The 24,027-nt window shown below is 37.2% G+C and overlaps 1 protein-coding gene across 1 annotated transcript in view; it reads left to right on the top strand.

The window, feature by feature from the left end:
* The first annotated feature begins 485 nt into the window (after positions 1-485).
* Positions 486-24,027, top strand: part of Tbc1d8b (TBC1 domain family member 8B) — a 73,615-nt gene continuing 50,073 nt past the window's right edge. Inside the window, exon 1 of the mRNA XM_026402668.2 lies at positions 486-713. Coding sequence (XP_026258453.2) covers positions 584-713 — 130 coding nt within the window. The 5' untranslated portion in view covers positions 486-583. The remainder of the gene's footprint in view (positions 714-24,027) is intronic.

Below are 24,027 nucleotides of genomic sequence, written 5' to 3'. Positions count from 1 at the left end.
TCGCCTAAGTACACAATACCAAGCAAGGAGCACTACTTGTCAGTTGCTGCTACTGCTGCTTCCCAGAATGAGCCGTTACTACAAAATTCCGGAAAGTTTGTTTTCTACAAATTAAAACCCTCGCTGTAAAAGGATGAGGTGCCCAACATCTTTATACCCAAGGTTAACTTATTAGAACCAAAAACGCTTTAAACTTTACACAGCCAAAACACTCTTAACTAGTGGCGGGACCCACTTTGAAAGCATCCCCCACCCGTTCTCAACCAGTGCATTTTGGGAAGTGTAGTTCCATGCTGAGGTTTCGTGAATACAGACAAACGGGCAGGAAACTACAACTCCCAATAGGTGAGGAAGCGGGACTATTTCCCAGTCGGGCGGTAGCGCTGTGGGAGGGAATTGGCAATCTTGCTGCCTACGTGGGAGAGAAGGGAGGGTTGGGGGAAGTGTAGAAACCTGAACCTGAGCCGTTGCCGCCTGAGGAAGATTTGGTGGGCGGAGAAGTAAAAGGGGGAAAAGTGGGTTGGGGGTGAGGTGAAGAGGGCATATAGGTCGCTGCTCCCGGTGGGGCACAAAGTTCACCGCGATGTGGCTAAAGCCTGAGGAAGTGCTCCTGAAAAATGCGCTGAAGCTGTGGCTGATGGAAAGGTCCAACGACTACTTCGTGCTGCAACGGCGTCGAGGCTACGGGGAAGAAGGTGGAGGGGGTCTCACAGGTAAGCTGTGGCTGGCCCTATTTGCCTCAGGACTCTGTTCACTATTAGTTAAAAGGTGGTAAAGAAAACAGTTACTCGTCGCTTTCCAGATGCCCGATCCTAAACCCTGGGCGGAGGGACAGGGGTTCACCTCCCTCCGCCACTACCACCACCTTACCGCCACCACCACAGAGCCCTGGAGGAGCAGTTGCTTTTTGGGTGGGACAGGGGAGGGGGGGAACGCGTCTTTTAGAGGCGGAGAGAGAATCAGGCACCTGCCCTGTGGCTTCCTATGGGGGAGGGAGCTGATGGCTAGTGTTTAAGCTAGAACAGTCACATTTAGCCTGGTATTAGGGGCCAGTTCTCAGTTGTGGACTTAACTTTTTCCCAAAAATATATACCGATAATCACCACCTGGGGAGTTTTAAGTGTGTGTGTGTGTGTGTGTGTGTGTGTGTGTGTGTGTGGGAGGGGATGGTATGGGGGCACGGGAATGGCGAGGAGAAAGAAGCGCCCCCATCGCATCCTGAGAGGTAGGCATCAAATCGGGGATTGAATTGGGGAGAGGGATGTGGAAGAGGTCTAGGCATTGGGCTCAGAATTGCTGACCTCTCCCAAATTTAGCGTCCTTTACTTGTCTCCAAGTTTTCAGTCCTTGGGAGCTCCTCCCAGACTGTTACAACGTCGTAATACATTTCTCTTGAGTGTTTGAAGCTGGCTCTTCTCTCAAAGCCATGATTCTAAACCAAACCCATTAGAAAAATGGAAATTCAACGCTTTCTGCTTAACCCACACTGCCGTCCCCTCAATTCTTAGATTTAAAAATTAAGAACTCCTCCTTGGTCAAGTATCTGAAGTCTCCAGAGAATGTTATTTTGAGGTCACTAGTCTTGGGCAGGGGCATTCAAACTTTTGGACGTTGGGGAGAGGAGAACTCTTTTTCATGATCTTTTCTGGTCGGTATTGTGACCTTGCAGTTGATAGACCCGGCTTAATTTAGGCAGTATGATATACAGGAAAGAGAGAGGAATCTGAAAACCTGCATTTTAGTCCCATCCTTGTCTCTTACTTGTTGGATGATATTTGTTAAATTCTTTCATTTACTCACCCTCACAGGATCACTCTATGCTACAGTGAATGTTCAGATACAACGACTGTTAAGATTCTGTTCCCCACCTTTAAAGTGCTCATTATCTGGATAAAGGGAGAGGATGGAGTAGGAGAGGAGGAAGATCAGGCAAATTATAATTAGAATGAAATGATTGAAAAATTGAGTGAAAATTAATGGGGGAGGTGACATTGATTTTCTTCTTTTGTAAAACAGTGCCTACTTCAGTTGAGAGGATAAAATGAAAGATAAAAGGTACCAAATCAATGTATGTTGTTAAAATGGTGATAAATGTGTGCTATTATTTTCCATTTTTAAAAGCCACCTCCAAAGAGAATTCTGAGTTTCTACAGGTTATATATAGATATAGATAGAAAATCTTACAACACCTATTTATTTTATCCAGCTTTTAAAAAAGCTCTTTTGAAAATATGGCAACGAAAAATGCCACTATAAACTTGGTAGTTTGTCATTTTCTGGTTTTTAGAAATTATGGGTGTTATTTTGCAGAAGATTTGCCATTTAGTAGATAACAGGTATTTTCTAGATTAAAATTTGAGAATAAGTTTTAATTTGAAAACCAATTACTCAGTCATGTAAATTAACCATTTGGGTCCATTGATAATAGGTCAGGATATATTTGAAACAGATCTTATATCCCTGTGTTAACAGCCTCAGAGGTAGTTGTCTACTATATTTTTAAATGTTTTTTAATTGTAGATGGACACAATACCTTTATTTATTTGTTTCTATGTGGTGCTGAGGATCAAACCCAGTGCCTTATAGGTGCTAGGCAAGTGCTCTGCCAGTGAGCAATAACCACAGCACTATCTACTATATTTTGATTTCTCATAATTTTACTTGACCAGAATTTTTACTGATCTTCTGGCCTGTATTTACCAAATAAGTGTATTTCACTTCATACAACTGTGTTTCTGAAAAATAATAGTCAACCAAATGCTGAAGAATCAAGTCACAATAATATAGTGTTAGGTGGTATTTTTCTTGTTAAGTTTCCTTTATAAAATTGCTACTTATTTTCTGTGTTTGAGTTTTCATTTTTCATGTCTTCTTAAACCATAGACCATTTGTATCAGTTTCTTCTCTCCATCCCACCCACCTCTTTAATCATTCCCTTCTCTCTAGTATAAGAGGAAATTTGTCTGAAGAAATAAACCAAGATTTCTGTCACATGGTACATGTTGTGACTAGTGATAAGCCTATTGACTTGGTGGTCAGTTTGTATCTCTGCATGATTATTTTACCCATGGTATTGACAGGATGCCTTAATTATTGCATGAGAGCTGCCATTATAAGACCATGTAAATTAAACAAAATGGACCAGAAAGGAGCAAAGAGCTATTTCTAAATTTGGTTCTTTTTGGATCAGAGCAAAAGAGTATGCTTATTTTCTTGTATACTCAATTATAGTATTCTTACTTAAAATTGCACTTTACTATGTAAGTCCATATTAGAATTAGCCTCCTACAAGTTTGTGTGCCAGCATAAGCTTGCATTTGACCATGTTGTTTGCTAAAACCTAGTGATATGTGCTATCCACTTATAAAGTTAGCTGATACATTTTGTTTAATGAAGGAAAGATAATTACCATCCAGAAGTGTTAATGATTGTATTTTAAGATTTCATTTCTTTGCCATATAGTAATTGGCAATTGCCACCAGCCATGTAATGACTTTAGGTAATGGACTTAGTGAAGTTAGTTGACTCAGTTTTTTCCCCTGATAATGAAGTAGGAGCAACAGAGAACCCTAAGATGGTTATAGTAGGAGACTAGTTTGGAAGTTAGAATTTTGAGGTCCTGGGCTGGGGTTGTAGCTCAGTGGTAGAGTGCTTGCCTCATACGTGTGAGGCACAGAGGTCGATCCTCAGCACTACATAGGTAGGAAGGAAGGAAGGAAGAAAGGAAGAAATCGTGTCCATCTACAACTAAAAATATTTTTAAAAAAGAATTTTGAGGTCCCTTTTCTAAATTTGTAAACACTTGTAGTGGGTGTCTGGTAGATTGCTGATCATTTGCCTAACTTTTTCTATCTTAATTATCCTGGCTCACAGTGCAATGGAATTTTTGTGGAAACATTTATTATATATAAGGTTGTTATGCAGATAAAGTGGTTTTCCTTCATTTAGAGAAGTAAATTACTTTTCTGGATTTTATAGTTACCTTACTGTTATCCCTTGCTTCTCCTGGTTGATAAGGGTAATGACTCTTCTATGCCATTTTAATTTAGCACCTGGCATGCATATTTTTATTAAGCATAAATCAACAGTTTGCTCCTCTTGGCAGATGGGAACCATAACATGGGCTACATTTTATTAAGTACTCTAGTGTATGGGACTTAAGGAATATCTGCCAGTGAGGAAGCCTTAACTTGGGTAAAACTGCCCAAGGTGAGAAACTTTTTCTCTTGAAATTGTTCATACCTGAATAGTTAGCAGGTTCTTGGGTGTTGGATCAATAAATTCCACTCAGTAAGCTTTTTTTTTTTTTTTTTTTTTTGGTACCATGGGTTGAACCCGGGGCCACTTAACCACTGAGAAACACCCGCAGCCCTTTTTTGAATTTTATTTAGAGACAGGGTTTCACTGAGTTGTTTAGTGCCTCACTAAATTGCTAAGGCTGGCTTTGAACTCCCAATCCTCCTGTCTCAGCCTCCCAAACCAGGATTACAGGCATGCACCACCATGCCCAGAAGTAAACCTTGTTTTTTGTGGTATAGAACAAAACTACAAAATAATACTTATTAAAATGGAAGATTTGAAGATACTGTTTCCTTATTCCTCTTTCATCTTAGTGTACTATACTTTGAAATGAAATCATCTGTAGAAACTAGAATATGATGACATTTGAAATTAGCTTTCTATTTTAAAGTGTTTGAAATAAGCTTTCCCTTTTATGGTATTTAGGCTTCACAAATCACTGTGTAAATGATTTGTTATAAACATATACATAGTAAACAATAAGTAGTCTTTTATAAATCTCCTCCTGATCATCCCTTGAAAATATAAATGTTTTCTTCTGTTTTCCCCACCCCCCAACTGGAGTCTATCTCAAAATGTTGGCATTAAGTATGTATTAGCAAAATATCCCTGTATTCCATGTTCACAAAGGAACCCTCTTATAAAATATCTGTTGCCCAAACGGTGGGCATGGCATTTTATATTAGGTAAGGAAAGATCTACTGCCCAACACACACACACACACACACACACACACACACACACACACACACAAATAAATTAATAAATTATCATTTTGACTTGTTTGAAAGAAAATCCCACAAGGCAACCCCTAGGGAAGGCAAATCACTTTGTATGTTCCTCTACCTCCCAAGAACATCAAATTTTAAAATTGTCTTTAAGGGTATAAAAAAAGGGAATTTCCTGAAAGCAGAAGGGAGAATAATAGAGTAGAAGCAGGGGATCAAGAGGGAGGGAGGAGGGGAGGAAAAGGGGAAGAACTTGGGAACAAAGTTTCCAAATTATGCTATGTGCATGTGTGACTATATCCCAGTGCATTCCAAATTTATATATAACTGTAAGGTACCAATTAAAAATAAATAAATAAATTGAAGGAAGATCAATAAAGCAGAGTACAGGGATCAGGGGATAGTAAGGGGAATTAAAATGGAGAAAACTATGTTCTATGCATTTATGAATATGTTAAAATGAACCCCTCTATTATGTATAACTACAGTGCACTAAAAATAAATTTAAAAAAATAAAAATACCTTGAATTATCTCTTTCAATCAGAATGGGCAGCCTTATAGGAAACTTTGAGAAATGAAGAATGGTTGGTATCACTACTTTTTAGTCTTTTTTAAAGTCAGAATGAAATCTAATTGATTAGTTTTCTAATTACATTATAAATCTCTTACTCCTCCACAAACGTTTTGCACATAGTCTACATAGTTATGACTTTAACTCTTGAGGTTTGAGGATTCATGGCCCTAAGCTGAACTGGAGTAGTAGTTTCAGTCTATGCATAAGGATGGAATGGACCCCATGGCAAAAAGGGGAGCTGGGTGCAGTGGCACACACCTGTAATCTAATCTACTATTCTCCCTCAGCTCAGGAAGCTGAGGTAGGAGGATCATGAGATCAAAGCCAGCCTCAGCAAAAGTGAGGCACTAAGAAACTCAGTGAGATCCTATCTCTAAATAAAATACAAAATAGGGCTGGGGATGTGGCTCTGTGATCAAGTGCTCCTGAGTTCAATCTCTGGTACTCCCCAAAGAAAAACAGGGGAGAGGAAAGTTTGAGAGACTGTATCAGTGGGTACCTAAAAAGGCATGGGGCTTTATAAGTAGGCAGTCAATAACCCTTCCACTACCACCAAGAAGTATGACTGTATTGATCATCCTTCATTTCTCAAAACCTCCTGCAGGCCTTTTTCATTCAAGTAGATCTTTAAAAATAAGTTTTTTCCTTATTACTGGGATCAAGGCCATCCCAGAGAGGGAGAGGAGCACAGTATGATTTGCCCTCCTTTGATGTTGCCTTTGGAATTTTCTTTTTTAACAGTTCAACTGTAAGCTAATATCCATAAGTGCACAAATGTACTACCAAATCCAATGACTTCACTTACCCCATAAGCCCTGCTTCTTTTATCTTCCTTGATTCATTAATATTTTTAAAATATTAAAGATTCTTTAATATTTTTATGATCTCTTTTCAGCTGTGTCTATAGTTTAGATATGAAGTCTCAAAGACTCATGTGTTGTAGCTTGGTCCCCAGTGCAGAAATATTCAGAGGTGGGGCTTTTAGGAAATGAAAGGTTCATGAGGGTTCTAACCTCATCAGTAGATTAATCCACTTGATGGATTAATAATTTGAATGGACTGTTGTGATGGAAACTGTAGGACAAGAGACATAGATAGAGGAATTAGGTCATTTGGGCTGTGCCCTGGAAGAGTAATTTCTTGTGATTTACACCCTAGTGCTTCCTGGCTGCCACGGGCAGAACAGCTTTTCTCTATCACATCCTTCTACTATGATGTTTCTTCCTTGGAGCCAGCCAATCATGGACTGAAACCTTTCATTTCCTAAAAGCCCCACCTCTGAACATTGCTGTACTGGGGACCAAGCCTACAATACATGAGTCTTTGAGACTTCATATCTAAACCATAGACACGGCTGAAAAGAGATCATAAAAATATTAAAGAATCTTTAATATTTTAAAAATAGTAATGAATCAAAGAAAATAAAAGAAGCAGGCTTATGGGGTAAGTGAAGTCATTGAATTTGGTAGTACATTTGTGCATTTATGGATATTAGCTTCCAGTTGAATTGTTAAAAAGAAAATTCCAAAGGTAACATCAAAAGAGGGCAAATCATACTGTGCTCCTCTCCCTCTCTGGGATGGCCTTGATTCTAGTAATAAGAAAAAATATCTTTAAGATCTATTTGAATGAAAAAGGACAGGCTTGCAGGAGGTTTTGAGAAATGAAAGATGATCAATACAGTCATACTTCCTTGGTGGTAATGGAAGGGTTATTGACTGCCTACTTATAAACCCCCTTTGAAACAGCTAAAATAAAACTGTCTTCTTTTACATTGTTAACATCAGGCATTTTGGTCATAGTGATGAAATGCTAACACAGCTGTGATTATTTTATGAAAGTTTAGTTTCTTCACCTGCAAAATGAGGATAACATTGTCTTCTCTCCCTCCAGACCATTGTTATATTGGCCCAGTGAGTTTTGACTCCTATAAGCAACTATTTGACATTCATTTATATATTAAAAAAATTATAAGATTTTTAGTGCCATTTTATGGCTGGAAGGAGGATGTGTGTGTGTGTGTGTGTGTGTGTGTGTGTGTGTGTGTTTACACATGGTATTGTCTCTAGTAATTATTTTTCTCATGTTGTATATAGAAATTAATTTGGAGTTAACATTGAGTAGGTCCAAGATGTAAGGATATCACTGCAAACTCAAAATTGTGATAGTTAATCATTGAAGAATTTTGGTACTGTACTATTTATGCATGTGCATATATATTTTACAAATCAAGATAATGTACAAGAATTAGAATATCAAGACAGCATTTCCTTTTGATCATTGTTCAAACCTAGAAGTACTCAAACAGTACTTCTACAAATGTAAGCATTACTTGTTTTGCTGAATGGTAATAAAGAATACACATAACTTTGGTTACCCTATTAGTATTTTTCAAAACAGTACTTGAAGAAGAAATACCCGTCCAAGTGATGAAAGCCTCATACTACTTTGTGGATAGTTGTGGAAGAACTATGGTTATAAAGTAAGCTGAAAATAAGAATAAAAGGCACATTGCTATAAGCTATCACAGATTTTATATTGCCTTTATCTTAGAAAATTTTCCTAATTTTCTTCCTTTTGCCACTGCTATATAAGTAAAAGAAGTAATGCAATATGTTCATTTAACAGGTACTTACTAAATTCCTTCTAAAAGTCAAGGACCATTTTAGGTACTGAAGACAAAGCAATGAAGAAAACAAAATCCCTTCTCCAATGGGTGTATCATTCTTGTTGAGGGAGGCATATGTTTGTGATATGACATATGATATGACTGGTGGAGTTAAGCAAAATGAAGAAGAGAATAAGTTATCCTGATAGAGATGGGATGGAGTGGTGTTTTATATAAATTGATCTGGGAAGGCCTCCTAAGGTAACCTATGAGTGGATACCAGAGACACTATAGTATATGAACCAAACACATATTTGGGAACAGAGTAAATACAGGTAATTCTAGGAATTTTGCTGTGAAGGGATGCAGAGCAATAGAGTGGTAGCTGGCCATTTTTTTCTGGGTATGAGTAAAACATCTATTTTTTCAGAGTTTATTATAGGACAGACAGTTGATAAGCAAGTACATAAATATATTATTATTAGAGTAGTCAATAATAATATGAGCCTGTGGGTTGTTTTCTCTTGGTGGTGGGGATTATGCATGAATAAGGAAATGTTAGAAACCTCCAAAGCAGTTTTCCAAAGCCAACTCAAGTATAATGAATGCTAAGGTCCTGTTAAAAGATACAAAAAATTTTCTAAAAACTGTGACTAATGGGGCTGGGGTTGTGGCTCAGTGGTTGAGTGCTTGCCTAGCATATGTGTGGCACTGGGTTGAATTCTCAGTACCACATATAAACAAATGAATAAAATAAAGATCTATCAACAACTTATAAAAAATGTGATTAATAACAAAAGGTGGGCCTGGGGATTTAGCTCAGTAGTAGAATGCTTGCTTAGCATGTGGGAGGCCCTGAGTTCATTCCCCAGCACTGAAATAAAGGTATACGGGTGGCAGAATTCCAGCATGGCATCTGTGGAACCTCTCGCCAAAAACTAGTTTGGATTTTTTTAATTAAATCATCCGTCTATTAGTACTAACAATATCTGGGAAGTGATTTGTAGAGAGAATGGGGGAGGACATTCTAAGTGGGAAGGATAACATGATAGTACAAAAGCAAAAGACAACAGTTGTTGGGAGCACAGCAAGTATTCCAGATTGGTTTATTTGAGGTTGAAAATACAGACTCACGATATAATGCACATGACAACTAGAAAAGGGCTGTTGAAGAGTCACATCCATATTTATACCAGAGAAAGACCTGAGCTAGAGAATTAAAGGGACCTAATATATAAACATTTTTTTCTTGGTTTTCTCAGGTCTTTCAACCCAAATCTACATTATTGTTTTTTCTCCCTTACTCTAGTGCAAAGAAGTGAAGTTTAAACGCAAGAGATAATCACACTTTTTTTGTGTGTGTGGTGCTGAGGCTTGAACCCAGGGCCTCACACATGTGAGGCAAGCTCTCTAACACTAATTATTGAGCTACATCCCACACTCAATTTATCACTTCTTCTGGTTTTTATTATTATCTTAGTTGTCCTCTTATTTTAAACTAATCAAAATTATGGTCTGATTTAGTTCTTCTAAATCATGTTGCAAAGCAGTACACTGTATGTAAGTTTATTCATTTGCTGCCATACATTTTGCTTTGCACTTAGGAATTCAGGTGTTGTGTTTTCTTTAATTTTCTGAGGGTTACTATTTTTGTACATTGGTGCATAAATCTTGAAGTGTAAGGCCTTGCTATAAGTAAAGACAGTAACAATTTACTTACATTTTAATATTAAGAAATTATGTAGCTAGGATTGATGGACCATTCATTTCTTCTTTATTTTTCCTACAAAACATTGTAGTTTTCAGTTTTCTTCAGTTGCCTCTTAGTAACTAAAGGTCACTAGTTGCTTCCCTAAAAAAAAAAATTCTAAATCCTTTAATGAACAAATATTATTTCAGTTAAGGAAGTGTGGAAGTGTGTGTGTGTGTGTGTGTGTGTGTGTGTGTGTGTGTGTGTTTACTCCAGTTTTCAAGTAAATGCCTTTAAAATAATGCCAGGAGATGGAAAACAGGATGAAAAAAAATATTTTTATTAACTGTTTTCCAAAGCTCTTAGTATAAAGTTGGCAGCTTCCAAAATGTCAACTGTGGCTATTGGATTATTTTAAAATAAACATTCACAGTCCTGTTTTAAAGACTTAGATCTGGTATCAAAAGTAATAGAATCAGGAAAACTCATAACCTCTGTTGAGTGCACTACTTTCTCTTATTTGATTATATTTTTTACTAAGTATATTGGCAGATGACTAATTAGTGTGTTCATTAATATTTAATGAAGTTGAGATTATAAAAAATTCAGTAAAGGAGTACTGGTTTGACTTTGTAAGCATGAAAACTTATGACGAGATAAATTTTATCTGCTGTAAGGTTCTAGCAGTTATTACTATGGCCAAAATTTGTAATTGAACATTTTACTTAGAATGAAATAAATCTTGTTTGTACTTAGGAGGTTCATTTACATGACTCCTTTGCATCTACAGCAGTATTGTTTTACATTGTGCCCTCAATCTAGAAAGAGCCACTTGTCAAACTAAATTACACTTTAGTTTGTGTACTAAAGTGGAACATTGACAGTGAACACAGCATCTTCAGGCTGTGACTGTTTTTTTTTCTTCTACTTTTGTTTTTATTTAATTTTTTACCGATTTTTTTCAAGCTATGGTTTTTAAATGGTGTCTGCTTCAATACTAAGCTCTTGGTCCTTCTTGTTCATCATTATCATTGGTCTCCAGAACAAAAGAAATGTTTACAAATTTTCAAATGTCCCAGAGTAAAGTGGACAATTAATGCCATAGAATTGTATTCTGCCATAGAATAGTAACACTGGCTGCATGGTAGATTCATCTGAGGGCCTTTTAAACCAAATTAGAATATTTGTGGATGAAATGATATTATGTCTGAGGTTTTATTTAAAATACTCCAGAAGGGATAAATAAAAGTGTTGATAATTATTAAAGCAGGTGATAGGTACATAGAACTTAATTACCATGTTGCCGCAGTCTGGCTGGGCACAATTCAGGAGCCACTTATCAAAAGAAACTAACTTTATTTTTAGAACTACAAACGCCAAGCAAAACAGCTCCAAAGGAAAAAACCCTCAGAGCCCAACTGCCACCACCGGCTTCCACCAGCCTCTCACCCCACAAAAACCCCCCACCTCCCATAATCCTCCTGCTCTTGAGGCTGATTGGCTGGGTCGCGTGGGCGGAGCCAAAGAAGTCCCCCAATGAGCAGTTCCATAGTCTGAAGGGCAGGGAAACAGCCCAATGAACATCACCGCAGAGGAGCCAATCAGCTAGATGTTGCTGGGGCCGCTGTGAGCCAATCATCAGCTGGCAGTCTGAAGGGCAGGGAAACAGCCCAATGAACATCACCGCAGAGGAGCCAATCAGCTAGATGTTGCTGGGGCCACTGTGAGCCAATCATCAGCCGGCAGCTGGAAGTTTGCTGGGGCCCCTTTGGCTGTGGCTCTCAACATCTCCCCCTCTCTGTTTAAACAACAAGCATGTGGCTCAGGGACCGTGCCTGCCTTAGGTTGTCCAATACTACATATGGTCCTTACCCGTCTTCGGATGAGCTGACCTCAGGGCATCAGCCTCCTGTCTTAGGTTGGTACCATTGTAATGGATCTTACCCGTCATTAACTACCGGTCCAGTATACAGCCACACCTGTGGAGAGGTACCAGCGGGGGGGTGAGGTTCTTTGCCTCACCTCTGTTGACCCCCAAATAGCTGAACGATCATGACAAGCAGAAGGGAGGAAGATATACCAAGCCAATTGACAGCTCTTGTTGGAAAAATTGTACCACCGATGACATCATCAGCAAAAATACTCCAACACTACCACAAGTCGCTGCACCAACAGATAGTTCACAATGCATACAAGTGAGTTTACAATGCATACAAGTGACACATAGTTTAGGCAAGTTCTGTAAGCGGTTCAGTGATGGCTATTGCAGAAACTGTAGATTAGTTTTATCTTTGTCTTCACTGGCACAGGGATGAAGATAGGAATTCTGGCAATAATGGCTAAAGAAAAAATTATATAACATTCTAGAAGGTACTAAAAGAAAACAATTTTCTTAACAATTTACATTGTCTTCACTGGCACTGGGATAAAGATAGAAATTCTGGCAATAATGGCTAAAGAAAACATTGTGTAACATTCCAGAAGGCACTAAAAGAAAACAATTTTCTTAACAATTTACATTATCTTCACCTGCACTGGGATGAAGATAGGAATTTTGGCAATAATGGTTAATATTAATAATTGTGTAACATTCTAGAAGGCACTAAAAGAAAACAATTTTCTTAACAATTTACATTATCTTGAAAAGAATTATTAAATATAATGAAAAGGATAGGTGAAAGTAAACAAACAGATCTGTTAACCTCCTTTTTTATATATTAAAATAATTCTTAACAGTTATTTACCCAATTTAAATTAAACCATTTAAATCACGTGAATAAAAAAAATTTTTTGGATCCATTTTTTTTATGAGCGCTCATCATATATGATATATGGACATACGTACATTCAAACATATAACACAAAACACAAGTGTGCACACATAATATAAAACATACAACACATAACATAATGGTAAAGGCCTTATAACTTTTTACAGGTGAAATCTCCATTGCAATGTTTAAAAACTCTATAGTCAAAAAAAAAATAGAACTGATCAGCAAAACATTAACCTAGGTCTGTATGAGCTCAAAAAACAAAATAGAAATTCATGATATGGGAAAGGGCAATAATAAAACAGATATTGAAAAAAGCATCCTGGTTCTGTCGCAGATGTAAGGATAGCCAAATTGGAGTTTTGGATATCAGCTGTTATTGATTTGAGCCAAATCATCTTCTTTTTGGTCTGTAGAATTCGCTTTAGTTAATCTCTCTGGAATCCAAATTGGCTGCTGTTCTCCCTGTGGAAACACACAAACAGACCCCCGACTCCAGACAATCACTGGGTCAGGATTTTAGTTAATCTCTCCGGAATCCAAATCGGATGCTGTTCTTCCTGTGGAAACATATAAACAGGCCCCCAACTCCAGACAATTACTGGGTCAGGACCTTTCCATTGTCCTGTTAGAATATCTTTCCAAAGTACTTTGGGCTTATGTACATTTTTTGGACACATATGCCTTTCTGCAGCACTAAGTCCTGATGAATCCAAATTTAAAAAGTTTAGAGTAAAAAGGGTTATTTTAAGTTTATCTTTGGGGAATATATACCCCTTCCCAATTCCGTCTTTTTGCTTTAATAAGTACATTTTAATAGTTTGATGAGCTCTTTCAACTATGCCTTGTCCCTGTGGATTGTATGGGATTCCTGTTACATGAGTAATGCCAAATGATGAGCAAAATTGTTTAAAAGAAGTAGACGTATAACCAGGGGCATTATCTGTTTTTAACTGTTTTGGAATGCCCATAGTGGCAAAATTTTGTAAGCAATGAGCTATAACATCTTTAGTTTTTTCTCCAGCATGAAGGGAGCCCATCAAAAATCCAGAAGAAGTATCAACTGTAACATGCAAATATTTTAATTTTCCAAATTCTGGCAAGTGTGTGACGTCCATCTGCCAAATATGGTTAGGTATCAATCCTCTAGGATTGACTCCAAGATTAACTTGTGGTAAAAAGGTCACACAATTTTGACATTGTTTTATTATTTGTCTAGCTTGTTCCTTAGTTATTTTAAAACGCTTTTGTAAAGTATTAGCATTGACATGGAACCTTTTATGAAAATTTATAGCTTCTTCTAGTATAGAGAAAATATGTACGTCATGTGTAGTTTTATCTGCTAAATCATTGCCCAAACTAAGGGCTCCAGGCAATCCTGTATGTGCCCTGATATGTCCTATAAAGAATGGATCTTTTCTGTCCCAGATTAAACTTTGTATAGTGGAAAACAAACAGAAAACAGTAGAAGAAGGGGAAATCCTACCAGCATCTTCAAGGGATACTATAGCATTAACTATATACTGACTATCAGAAAATAAATTAAATACAGAATCTTTAAACATCACAAAAGTTTGTAATACTGCATTAAGCTCTACCTTTTGAGCTGATTGTTTGGGTACTAAAAATGTAAAAGTTCGATCAGGTGTAACTATTGCTGCTGTACCATTATTTGATCCATCAGTGAATATATTTGGAGCATTCATGATAGGTGTTTTTCTTGTCATTTTTGGAAAAATTGCAGGATGCAATGACCAAAAAGATAATAAAGGATTAGATGGTAAGTGGTTATCAAATGAAACATTAGATTTGCACATGATTATTGCCCAAGTATTTAACTCATTAGCTAATTCATCAATTTGATTCATAGTATATGGAGTAATAATTTTATTAGGAGAAATTCCAAACACTGCCTTTGCTGTTTTTATTCCTTTGAGTATTAATTGTCCTACAGCCTCAGGATACCTAGTAAGAATAGTGTTAGGAGAATAAGATAAATGTATCCATAATAATGGACCTTCTTGCCAAAATACTCCTGAAGGAATATTTTTTGTTGGTAGTACAATAAATAATAAAGGCAAACTTATATCAATTCTATCCAAATGCATATTTTCCATATATGTTTCAATGATTTTTAATGCCTTTCTTGCTTCAGGCGTTAACATTCGGGGTGAATTTGGATCTGATGGACCTTTTAGGATATCAAATAAAGGTCCCAATTCTCCTGTTGGAATACCTAGATAAGGCCTTATCCAATTTATGTCTCCTAATAACTTTTGAAAGTCATTAAGTGATTTGAGTTGATCTACTCGTATTTGAATTTTTGGTGGACGGACCATGGTTGAGGATAATAGAACTCCCAAATAATTAATTGGAAAATTTAATTGTACTTTATCTACTGCTATCTCTAGATTAAAATTTTTTAATAAGTTTGTAAGTGTGGCATAACATTTTAGCAATGTGTTTTTAGCTTTGTGTGCTAATAATATGTCATCCATATAGTGAAATATTTGTAGCTCAGGATTTTGATTTCTAAGTGGCTGGATTACTTTGTTAACATAAATTTGACACATAGTTGGGCTGTTAGCCATCCCTTGAGGGAGTACTTTCCATTCATATCTCTGATCAGGACCTTCATGATTTAGTGCAGGGATAGTAAATGCAAAACGTGGACTATCCTCAGGATGAATTGGAATTGAAAAAAAACAATCTTTAATATCTATAACTAAAACATACCAAGTTTTTGGCAAAGCAGACAACTGAGGAATCCCCGATTGAGCATGTCCCATAATGACCATTTCATTATTAATGGCTCTTAAATCTTGCAATAATCTCCATTTACCAGATTTCTTTTTGATGACAAAAATGGGAGTATTAAGGGGAGATACAGAAGGTTGTATATGTCCTTCCGCTAATTGTTGTTTGACCAGATCATGGGCTACTTATATCTTTTCTTTAGTCAAGGGCCACTGAGGAACCCATACTGGTCTTTCTGATTTCCATGTAATTTTTATTGTCTCAGTGGCCCTTTGTGAAAATCCAACCCATGTCTGTCTGTTCCTTGATTTATTTGTATTGGTGCTGCTATACCTTGTTCTTGTTTTTCTAATCTTTTTCCATTCCTAAAACCTTGTCTAGCCATAATAGAAGGTGCATTTTGATTGATATTATTTGTTAATGTCAAACCTAATTGATCTAAGACATCTCGTCCCCATAAATTTACAGGAAGATGATCCAATACATATGGCTGTATAGTTCCTTCACATCCTTCAGGATCCTTCCAATCTAATACCATTGCACTTCTATCGGGATTATTCGCCACTCCTAGGCCTCGAAGCGTTTGAGTGGCTTGTTGTAATGGCCAATGTTTTGGCCATTCTTGATGAGAGATGATGCTAAGGTCTGCACCTGTATCCAGTAGCCCATTAAATTCATGTCCTTGAATATTTAGTTTTAGCATGGGGCGAGAATCTAAATTTAAAGAAAGCATAGCCCAATCTACACCTGTGGAGCCTAATCCCTTGGAACCTCTTTCTACAGCATGACTGGAAAATTTATCATGTAGGCTTGGTATTATTAGTAACTGTGCTATTATATCTCCTGGTGAAATTACTGATATACCCTTTGGAGAACTGGCTATAATTTTTATTTCACCTTCATAATCGGGATCAATTACCCCAGGACTTATCAAAAGTCCTTTTAGAGTAGAAGAGCTGCGTCCCAATAATAAGCCTACTGTTCCTTTGGGAAGAGGTCCTTTCACCCCTGTGGGAATGATTTGAACTCCCATCTCTGGAGTTAGTACTGATCTGGTGGAGGCGCAGATGTCCAACCCTGCGCTCCCTCTGGTTTGTCTGATGAGGGATCTGATGTCCTGGGCACTACCCTGATGGGGTTGCTGGGGTTGCTGGTTTCCTCCAGTGCTCCGTATATTTGTGGTTTGGGGCCCCGGAGCATTGGGGCCCCCTGTCCATTTTTTGGCAATGGAGCCTGATGCCTTTGTCCACGATATTGTGGATAAACACCTTGTCCTTGTTCGTTTTTTGATAATAGAGTACCCTCTATGGTGGTTTGAGAACGGCATTCATTAGCCCAATGTCTCCCTCTACGGCATCGTGGGCAAATACCCGGTATTCTACTCCTTTGATACCTAGTTTTGTTAAACCCTCCTCCTATGGGGCAATTCCTTTTAAAATGTCCTGTTTGTTCACAATTGTAGCATGTTCTTGGCCTGGAATCTAAAGCCTGTTTTACTGCAGCTGCCACAATTTGCCCTTGTTCATTAATGTCTCTGGCATCTAAAGCCTGTTTTACTGCAGCTGCCATGACTTGCTCTTGTTCATTAATGTCTCTACATAATTTAATATATGTGTTTAAATCTTCCTGTTTCCATGGTCTAATGATATCTCTGCACCAACGATTTGCTTGGTCATAAGCCAGTTGTTTTATTAATGGCATTGCTTGTTCTGTATTCCCAAAAACTCTGGTAGCTGTTTGAATAAGCCTATCTACAAATTCAGCGTAAGGTTCACTAGCTCCTTGTATTATCTTAGATAATTGACCTTGTAAACCTCCATGTCCTTGTAAAGTCTTCCATGCCTTAAGTGCATCTACAGCAATTTGTAAGTATACACCAGGATCATATGCAAGTTGTTGCTGCCGATCCTCATAAGGTCCCTTTCCTAACAACATATCTAGATTTCTCTGAGGATAACCAGCTGCTGCATTTCGCCTAGCCATCTCCTTGCAAAATTCCTCATTGGCAACCTTCCATAACAGGTATTGTCCTCCAGTTAGCACAGCTTTACAAATATTAGCCCAATCTGCTGGTGTCATGTTTAAGTTGGTAATGGATTCGACCAAGCTTACAGTGAAGGGTGCTTGAGGACCATAGGTTGTTACAGCCTCTTTTAGCTCCTTCACTGATTTGAAATTTAAACCCTGGTAAATTCGCTGCCCTCCTACCTCAAATACAGGGCATACTTGAGATCCTGTCTCAGGATCCCAACTATCAACTGCAGGGGTTGGGAGTCTCTTAGCATATGGAGGTGGTGCTGTTGATTGGACACTTATGCCCTCTGGTGATAGAATGCTGTTAGTAGCAGTCTCCTGTAGAGGTGGTGCTGTTGGTTGGAGACTTTCGCTCTCTGATAGAAAGGTGTTATTAGCAGTCTCCTGTTGTAACTTTTCCCCTGATGGCTTTTTCTGCTCTAAACTTCCTTCCTCTGTCTCACTAGCTCGAAAGACCTTCTCTTGTACTTGAATCTTTTCTTCATTCTGACTAACTTGAGAGACCTCTTTTACTTGAATCAATATGTCTTCTCCTTCCTCTACCTTTGTCTGATCTGAAGGCTTTGGACTAAGCAAACTAGATACGTTCGTCCACAATGGCAATGTGCCAACTGGCAGAGTCCCTGGGTTGTTCTTTTCTATTCTTTTTAAATCCTCACCATGATGGTTCCATTGTGATATATCTAACAACTCCTCCTTAAAAAGCCATGGGCTATATTTTTGTATTATATCAACGTATGCCCTGACTGCTCTTGATTTTATTGGGAAGCCTCCTTGCTCTAACAATTTACTTAACACTCTTTCGGTTTGTTTTTTTACTAATTGCTGATCCCGTATTTCTACTATAATACAACCCAGCAAGATAACACCAAACCAAACCGAGACAGAATGAAATAAAGTTGGAACAACACAAAATCATTATAGCCTTTCTATCCTCCTGACATGTCCATCCGTCCTTTCTCCCTATCTGTTCCTCACACGCAAATAGTTTTTCCTCAGTTGTGAGCGGCTTTTCTTCCGTCTCACTCATCTCCAGGGACTGAAATGTCCATCCGACCTTTCTCCCTATCTGTTCCTTAGATGTGAGCAGTTTTCCTTCCGTCTCACTCATCTCCAGGGACAAGCAACTTAAAACAAAAATGAAGCAAAACAAAAGAGGAAACTTAGAATGGCTACCCATCCTCTCGCCCTGCCCTCAGGGGCGAGCAGTTTACTTACCCTCAGTCGCTCCCCATGCGAGCCACCAAATGCCGCAGTCTGGCTGGGCACAATTCAGGAGCCACTTATCAAAAGAAACTAACTTTATTTTTAGAACTACAAACGCCAAGCAAAACAGCTCCAAAGGAAAAAACCCTCAGAGCCCAACTGCCACCACCGGCTTCCACCAGCCTCTCACCCCACAAAAACCCCCCACCTCCCATAATCCTCCTGCTCTTGAGGCCGATTGGCTGGGTCGCGTGGGCGGAGCCAAAAAAGTCCCCCAATGAGCAGTTCCGTAGTCTGAAGGGCAGGGAAACAGCCCAATGAACATCACCGCAGAGGAGCCAATCAGCTAGATGTTGCTGGTAATTAAATTTTTATGTTTAAAAATTTTGTAATACAAAATTAAGGAAAAAATAGTATATACAGGTCCTACCTCATATCAATTAAATCAGAATTTTGGGGCTTCAGTATTTTTAAAACTTAAGTTTTAAAAACTCTTCCAAATGATTCCGTTTTCTAGTTTAGACTGATAATCACTATCTTGGAAGATTAAAAAAATCAAGATTCAGAAAGCTGGATAGGGCTGGGGTTGTGGCTCAGCGGTAGAGTGCTCGTCTAGCATGTGCAAGGCACTGGGTTCGATCCTCAGCACCACATAAAAATAAATAAATATTGTATTGTGTTCAACTACAACTAAAAAGTAAATATTTTAAAAAAATAAAAAAGAGCTGGACAAATTGGAATGTTCAGCTGAAATTGGTAAGATGAAATTTAAATGGGTACATGTAAACTGCATTTTAGTTTTTCATAAAAAGTTGTCAGAACAGGTCAGGTTGGTGCTTATGTTTATCAAAAGGGTCAAAGTATCTCTGATCACAGTTTTAGTATGATAATATGAGGTAGTGGCCAATAAATCTAGTATAATAATCTTAGACTGTATTAGAAGAACTATGGAGCCCACAGTATAAAACACCTGTTTTTGTTCAGACCTTATCTGATATTCAGGTTTGAATGACACATTTTAAAAGAACCTTTGACAAACAAGTACATTAAGAGAATAGTGTAAGAAATAATAAGAGACTTGGACAATCTCATAATCAGTTGAAAGAGCCTGGTATATTGTACACTAGAAGAAAAGAATAAGAGAAAATATGATATCTATATTCATAATATTTGAAGACCTATTACATTCAATAGAGTATGTTTTGTATTATCTTGAGGTTGCAACGAAAAAGAATTTTATTTATCTTAACAAAAGCCTTCCTTTTCCTTTTTATTTATTTATTTTGACAAGTAAACATGGCTGGCTTTGTTTTTCTATCTTAAGTGTTAAAAAGTATCTATTGTAAAATTTTCAAAAAATATGTATAAATACAAAAAGTATTGATCACCCATGATCTCAATGCCTAGAGAAAACTGCCTAATCAGGCCTGGCTAGCTAATGTGTGAGGCCCACTGCAAAATGAAAATTAAATCTCCTTGTTCAAAAATTAAGACTTTTGTCAGGTATGGTGGCATACACCTGTAATCCCAGCTACTTAAGATGCTGAATCAGGAAAATTGCAAGTTTGAGGTCAGTATGGTGAAACTTAGTAAGACCCTGTCTCATAAAATAAAATATGCAGGAGTTGTAGCTCAGTAGTAGAACTCCCCTTGGGCTCAATCCCCAGTACCATACACACAAAAAAATTTAAGAATTTCAAGACAGTAACAACAGAGCATTAAGCCATGTACAGGGTCCTTCTCAGCACTGGGCCCTATGCATAAATCATAAGCCCTAGAAGTTATCATATTTTGATATATAAATATTTCCATATTTTTGAAAGGATTTTCTAATTAATAAAAATTCTCACCAGTGTCATAGGCTGCCTTGGGAAATGTAAAGTCTGGAGTTACTCAAAGATAAAGCTAGACTTTCTGTCAGGAATGCTGTAGAAGAAATGAATGTGATGAAGGTTGGATTACATGAACTGTTGGCATATTTTTCTTCTCCAAAGTCTACAGTTCTTTATTCAGCCTAAAAAATGGTGCTTGAACAATAATCATTGTTTATTTTAAAAAAAGTGCCAAAATTTTTAAGAAACATAGAACCTGTATTTTTGTTATGTTTCTGTGACATTTAATAAAAAGTATTTCACATCAATTATGGGGGTGAGTTTCCTCAAGAAGGTGGTGGTTTTAGTCAGATTTTGTGTCTCTGACCAAAATACCTGACAAGGATAAATTAAAGGAGGGAAGGTTTATTTGGGAGCTACAGTTTCAGAGGTCTTGGTCCTTTGACTCAATTGCTCTGGCCCCAAAATAAGGCAAAGCATTATGGGGGAAGGGTCCAGTGGAGGAAAGCTACTCAGCTTATGGCAGGGTTAGGAAGCAGAGAGGGGTGGGTGGAAGGGGCCATAGGGAGATGCACCCTTTCAGGACATGTCCCCATGACACATCTTCTCCAGCCCAACTGCCTACAGTTACCATTCAAACTAGGATGGTGTGATTAGATTATAGCTCTCATAATCTAATCACATTGCTTCTTAATATTCCTGTGTTAACACAGGAGCTTTTGGAGGACCCCTCATATTCCAGTCATAACAGTGGGTGTCACTTGTAATGGCAAGATGCTACCAAAGTTTCATAGACCTTTACCAGGATCTAGAGCATTGATTGCTACCTTAGTTATAGTCAAAGGCTGATTTAAATTGATATTTTTAAGATCTCTTGTTCTGTTATGCAGTGGACAGACGGTATCTATACTCTTCCCAATTCAGTATAGCCATAGGATTTCCCAGGTGCAGGCTGGTTAGTGACCTTGAATAATCAGGTTGTTAGATGATAAACCTCTCTGTATATGGAAAAGCAACCCAATGTTGTCTGCTTATCTTCTTGTACTTTTATAACAACATTGGCACATATTAATTCCTGAATGACTTGCAGAGAGTTGATGATGATTACAGCTTAATGAGCTGGAAGTATTCCCTGAGTGACTGGAAATGTATTCTTATGCTAGCTTCCAAATTATTTGTTGCATAGTTTATATTAACTGCCTACTTTCATGCACTTACAAAAACGGAACATTTTCCTTTTTTACATAGTCTAATGCCCATATAATCTTGTAAACATTTCTGCTGCAAAAAAAATGGCCTTTCTTGCCAGTGATTTTGACCACCTTATCCTCAGTCTCAAAACTTATCAGAGTACTAATTGTTATATCACTCAGGAATGATTCCATGCCTCCTCACACTTCCACACTGCCACTGTTGTCTTTCACCTGAGCCAAATTTTTATTTACCCCTTTGTTTTTTCTCCTATTCTTCTAATACTACTTTTTACAGTATGTGTGAATACAGAAATAGGTGTGAGCTAGTTTTGTTACAAATTGTGTAAAATAAATATATAAATGGTTTTCCTTATAAATTTGAAATTTTCTTTTTGAAACCATTTTTTAGAATTTAAATTCTTGGAAGAGAAAATTATCAACAGCTAAAACTGTCCAGCTTTAATTTGAAATTATAATTCCTTTATATTGACAATTTTGTCTATACATTTATATATACATTTATTTATACACACTTGGTTCTATTTTTCAACCTGGAGACATTTACCTCTTTTAGCTTTCTTTCATTGTCACTCTTTTATCTTACTTTTTAATGTTTTCACTCTCTTGCCTTTTTGTTGAGAACATTCTCCTTTTCTCCATTTCTTGACACTCCATTTCAAACACTTTCTCTTAGGACACTGCCCATATATGTTAAGTCCCATTTGTCTTTTCCTTGATCAAATCTCCAGTTTCTCTTAGTCACTACTTAACCACTGAAAGTGATAAGGTTATTTTTCCTTTTATCCCCAAATCCTTCAATAATTCTCTCATTATTAATTGAAGTATCATCATTTCCTCTGTCCTGCCTCCTCATTCCTGTTCTCTCTTCCCCAAATCTTCCTTTTCTATAATACTTGTTTGGGTCTTCTGATTTCTGTTTTATAAACAAAATTTTCAGTTCATAATTTCACTTTCTTTTTTTCTTTTCTTTTTTGCAGTGCTGAGGATTCAACCCAGGGCCTTCTGTATGCTGGCCAGAGCTACAGCACTGAGCTACATCTCCGGCCCATATCCTAACTTTTTATTATCACATAACTTCTTTTCTATATCATCTATATGTTGCCATTTCAAGTGTTTTCTCTCTTGATACTTTGTCCCCATTCTCAAAATACTCTGTCAGATTTCTAACTCATAGTATGCTATATTTGTGATCCATTTTCACTTTTTAAAAAATCTATTCCTACATCCACTCTTTCTGATCTTTTTAGCTGAGCCAAATTTCCCTTTATCTCTTTGTTTATCTTCTAATCCTGTAATTTACTTTCCTCTATGCTTATAATAACTTTCTATCTCACATCTATCAACCTACATATATTCTCATTTAAAGTTTTCTTGAAATCTTAACTCTGCTTAAGTGGGAAAAGAGCCCAAAGCCTGATTTATATATTTTTTCAAAAATCTGTATGCTAAATTAAAGGGAAATACCTCATGGAGTAAAATCAAAATCCAAAAATCAAAGCTTCTGGGAAAGAAAGTAGATTTAATATGTCAAGGCCATCCCATTAACTTTGCTTAACTTTGTTCACAATTAAGTGAACAAATTATGTCCTTATTGTGCCCAGCATATGTTGAAAGCTAAGGATACAGACCCAGAGGTAGAAAACATGGTTATTGTCCCCAGACCTAATAATCTAGATAAGGAGAAACAAATAATTATGCACCTTAGAAAGTAGTTGTAATAACCAGTCTAATTACCTAATGCTAGGTTGTGTAATGTGGAACTGAAGTGTTATAAGTGTTCAGAGAAAAGGAAAGCATTAGTGCTTGGGGTTGCTAATGAAGATTTCATGTGGGAAGTGTGTCTTAAAGAAAATATAGAATTTGAATTAGCTGGACTTGAATAGAAGAATTCTGTTAGCATTACTTAGTAAAAAGATAATTGTTTAGCAAAGACCCTAGGGGGAAAATTAGCTATTCGTTTAAGAAAATATCAAACTTTGTTCTAGGAAGTAGCAGGAAATATAATTAGATAATTAAAGTTGGACTAATTGAGTGAGAGCCTTGAATTCCAAATAGAGGAATTACAAAATGTTAAAAAGAAAATCCCTTCATTAAAGTATTGTTAATCAAGGTTTTGTCTTAAATATTTAAGATTTTCTTAAATAATACTACATTTAACTAATATTAAGTGCTTTGCTGTGTACTAAGCATTGTCCTAAGTGCTTTATATGTAATAATTCACTTAATCTTTACAGCAACCATTTGTGGTAGGTTCTTTTTTACTCTCCTTATTTTATAAATGTGGATAAATGCAGGTACTCAAGTGGACAC

The sequence above is a fragment of the Urocitellus parryii genome, chromosome X, assembly GCF_045843805.1.
Source record: "Urocitellus parryii isolate mUroPar1 chromosome X, mUroPar1.hap1, whole genome shotgun sequence".
Taxonomy (NCBI): Eukaryota; Metazoa; Chordata; class Mammalia; order Rodentia; family Sciuridae; genus Urocitellus; species Urocitellus parryii.
The sequence above is the reverse complement of the archived record's forward strand: the minus strand, read 5'-3'. Positions and strand labels throughout refer to the sequence as shown.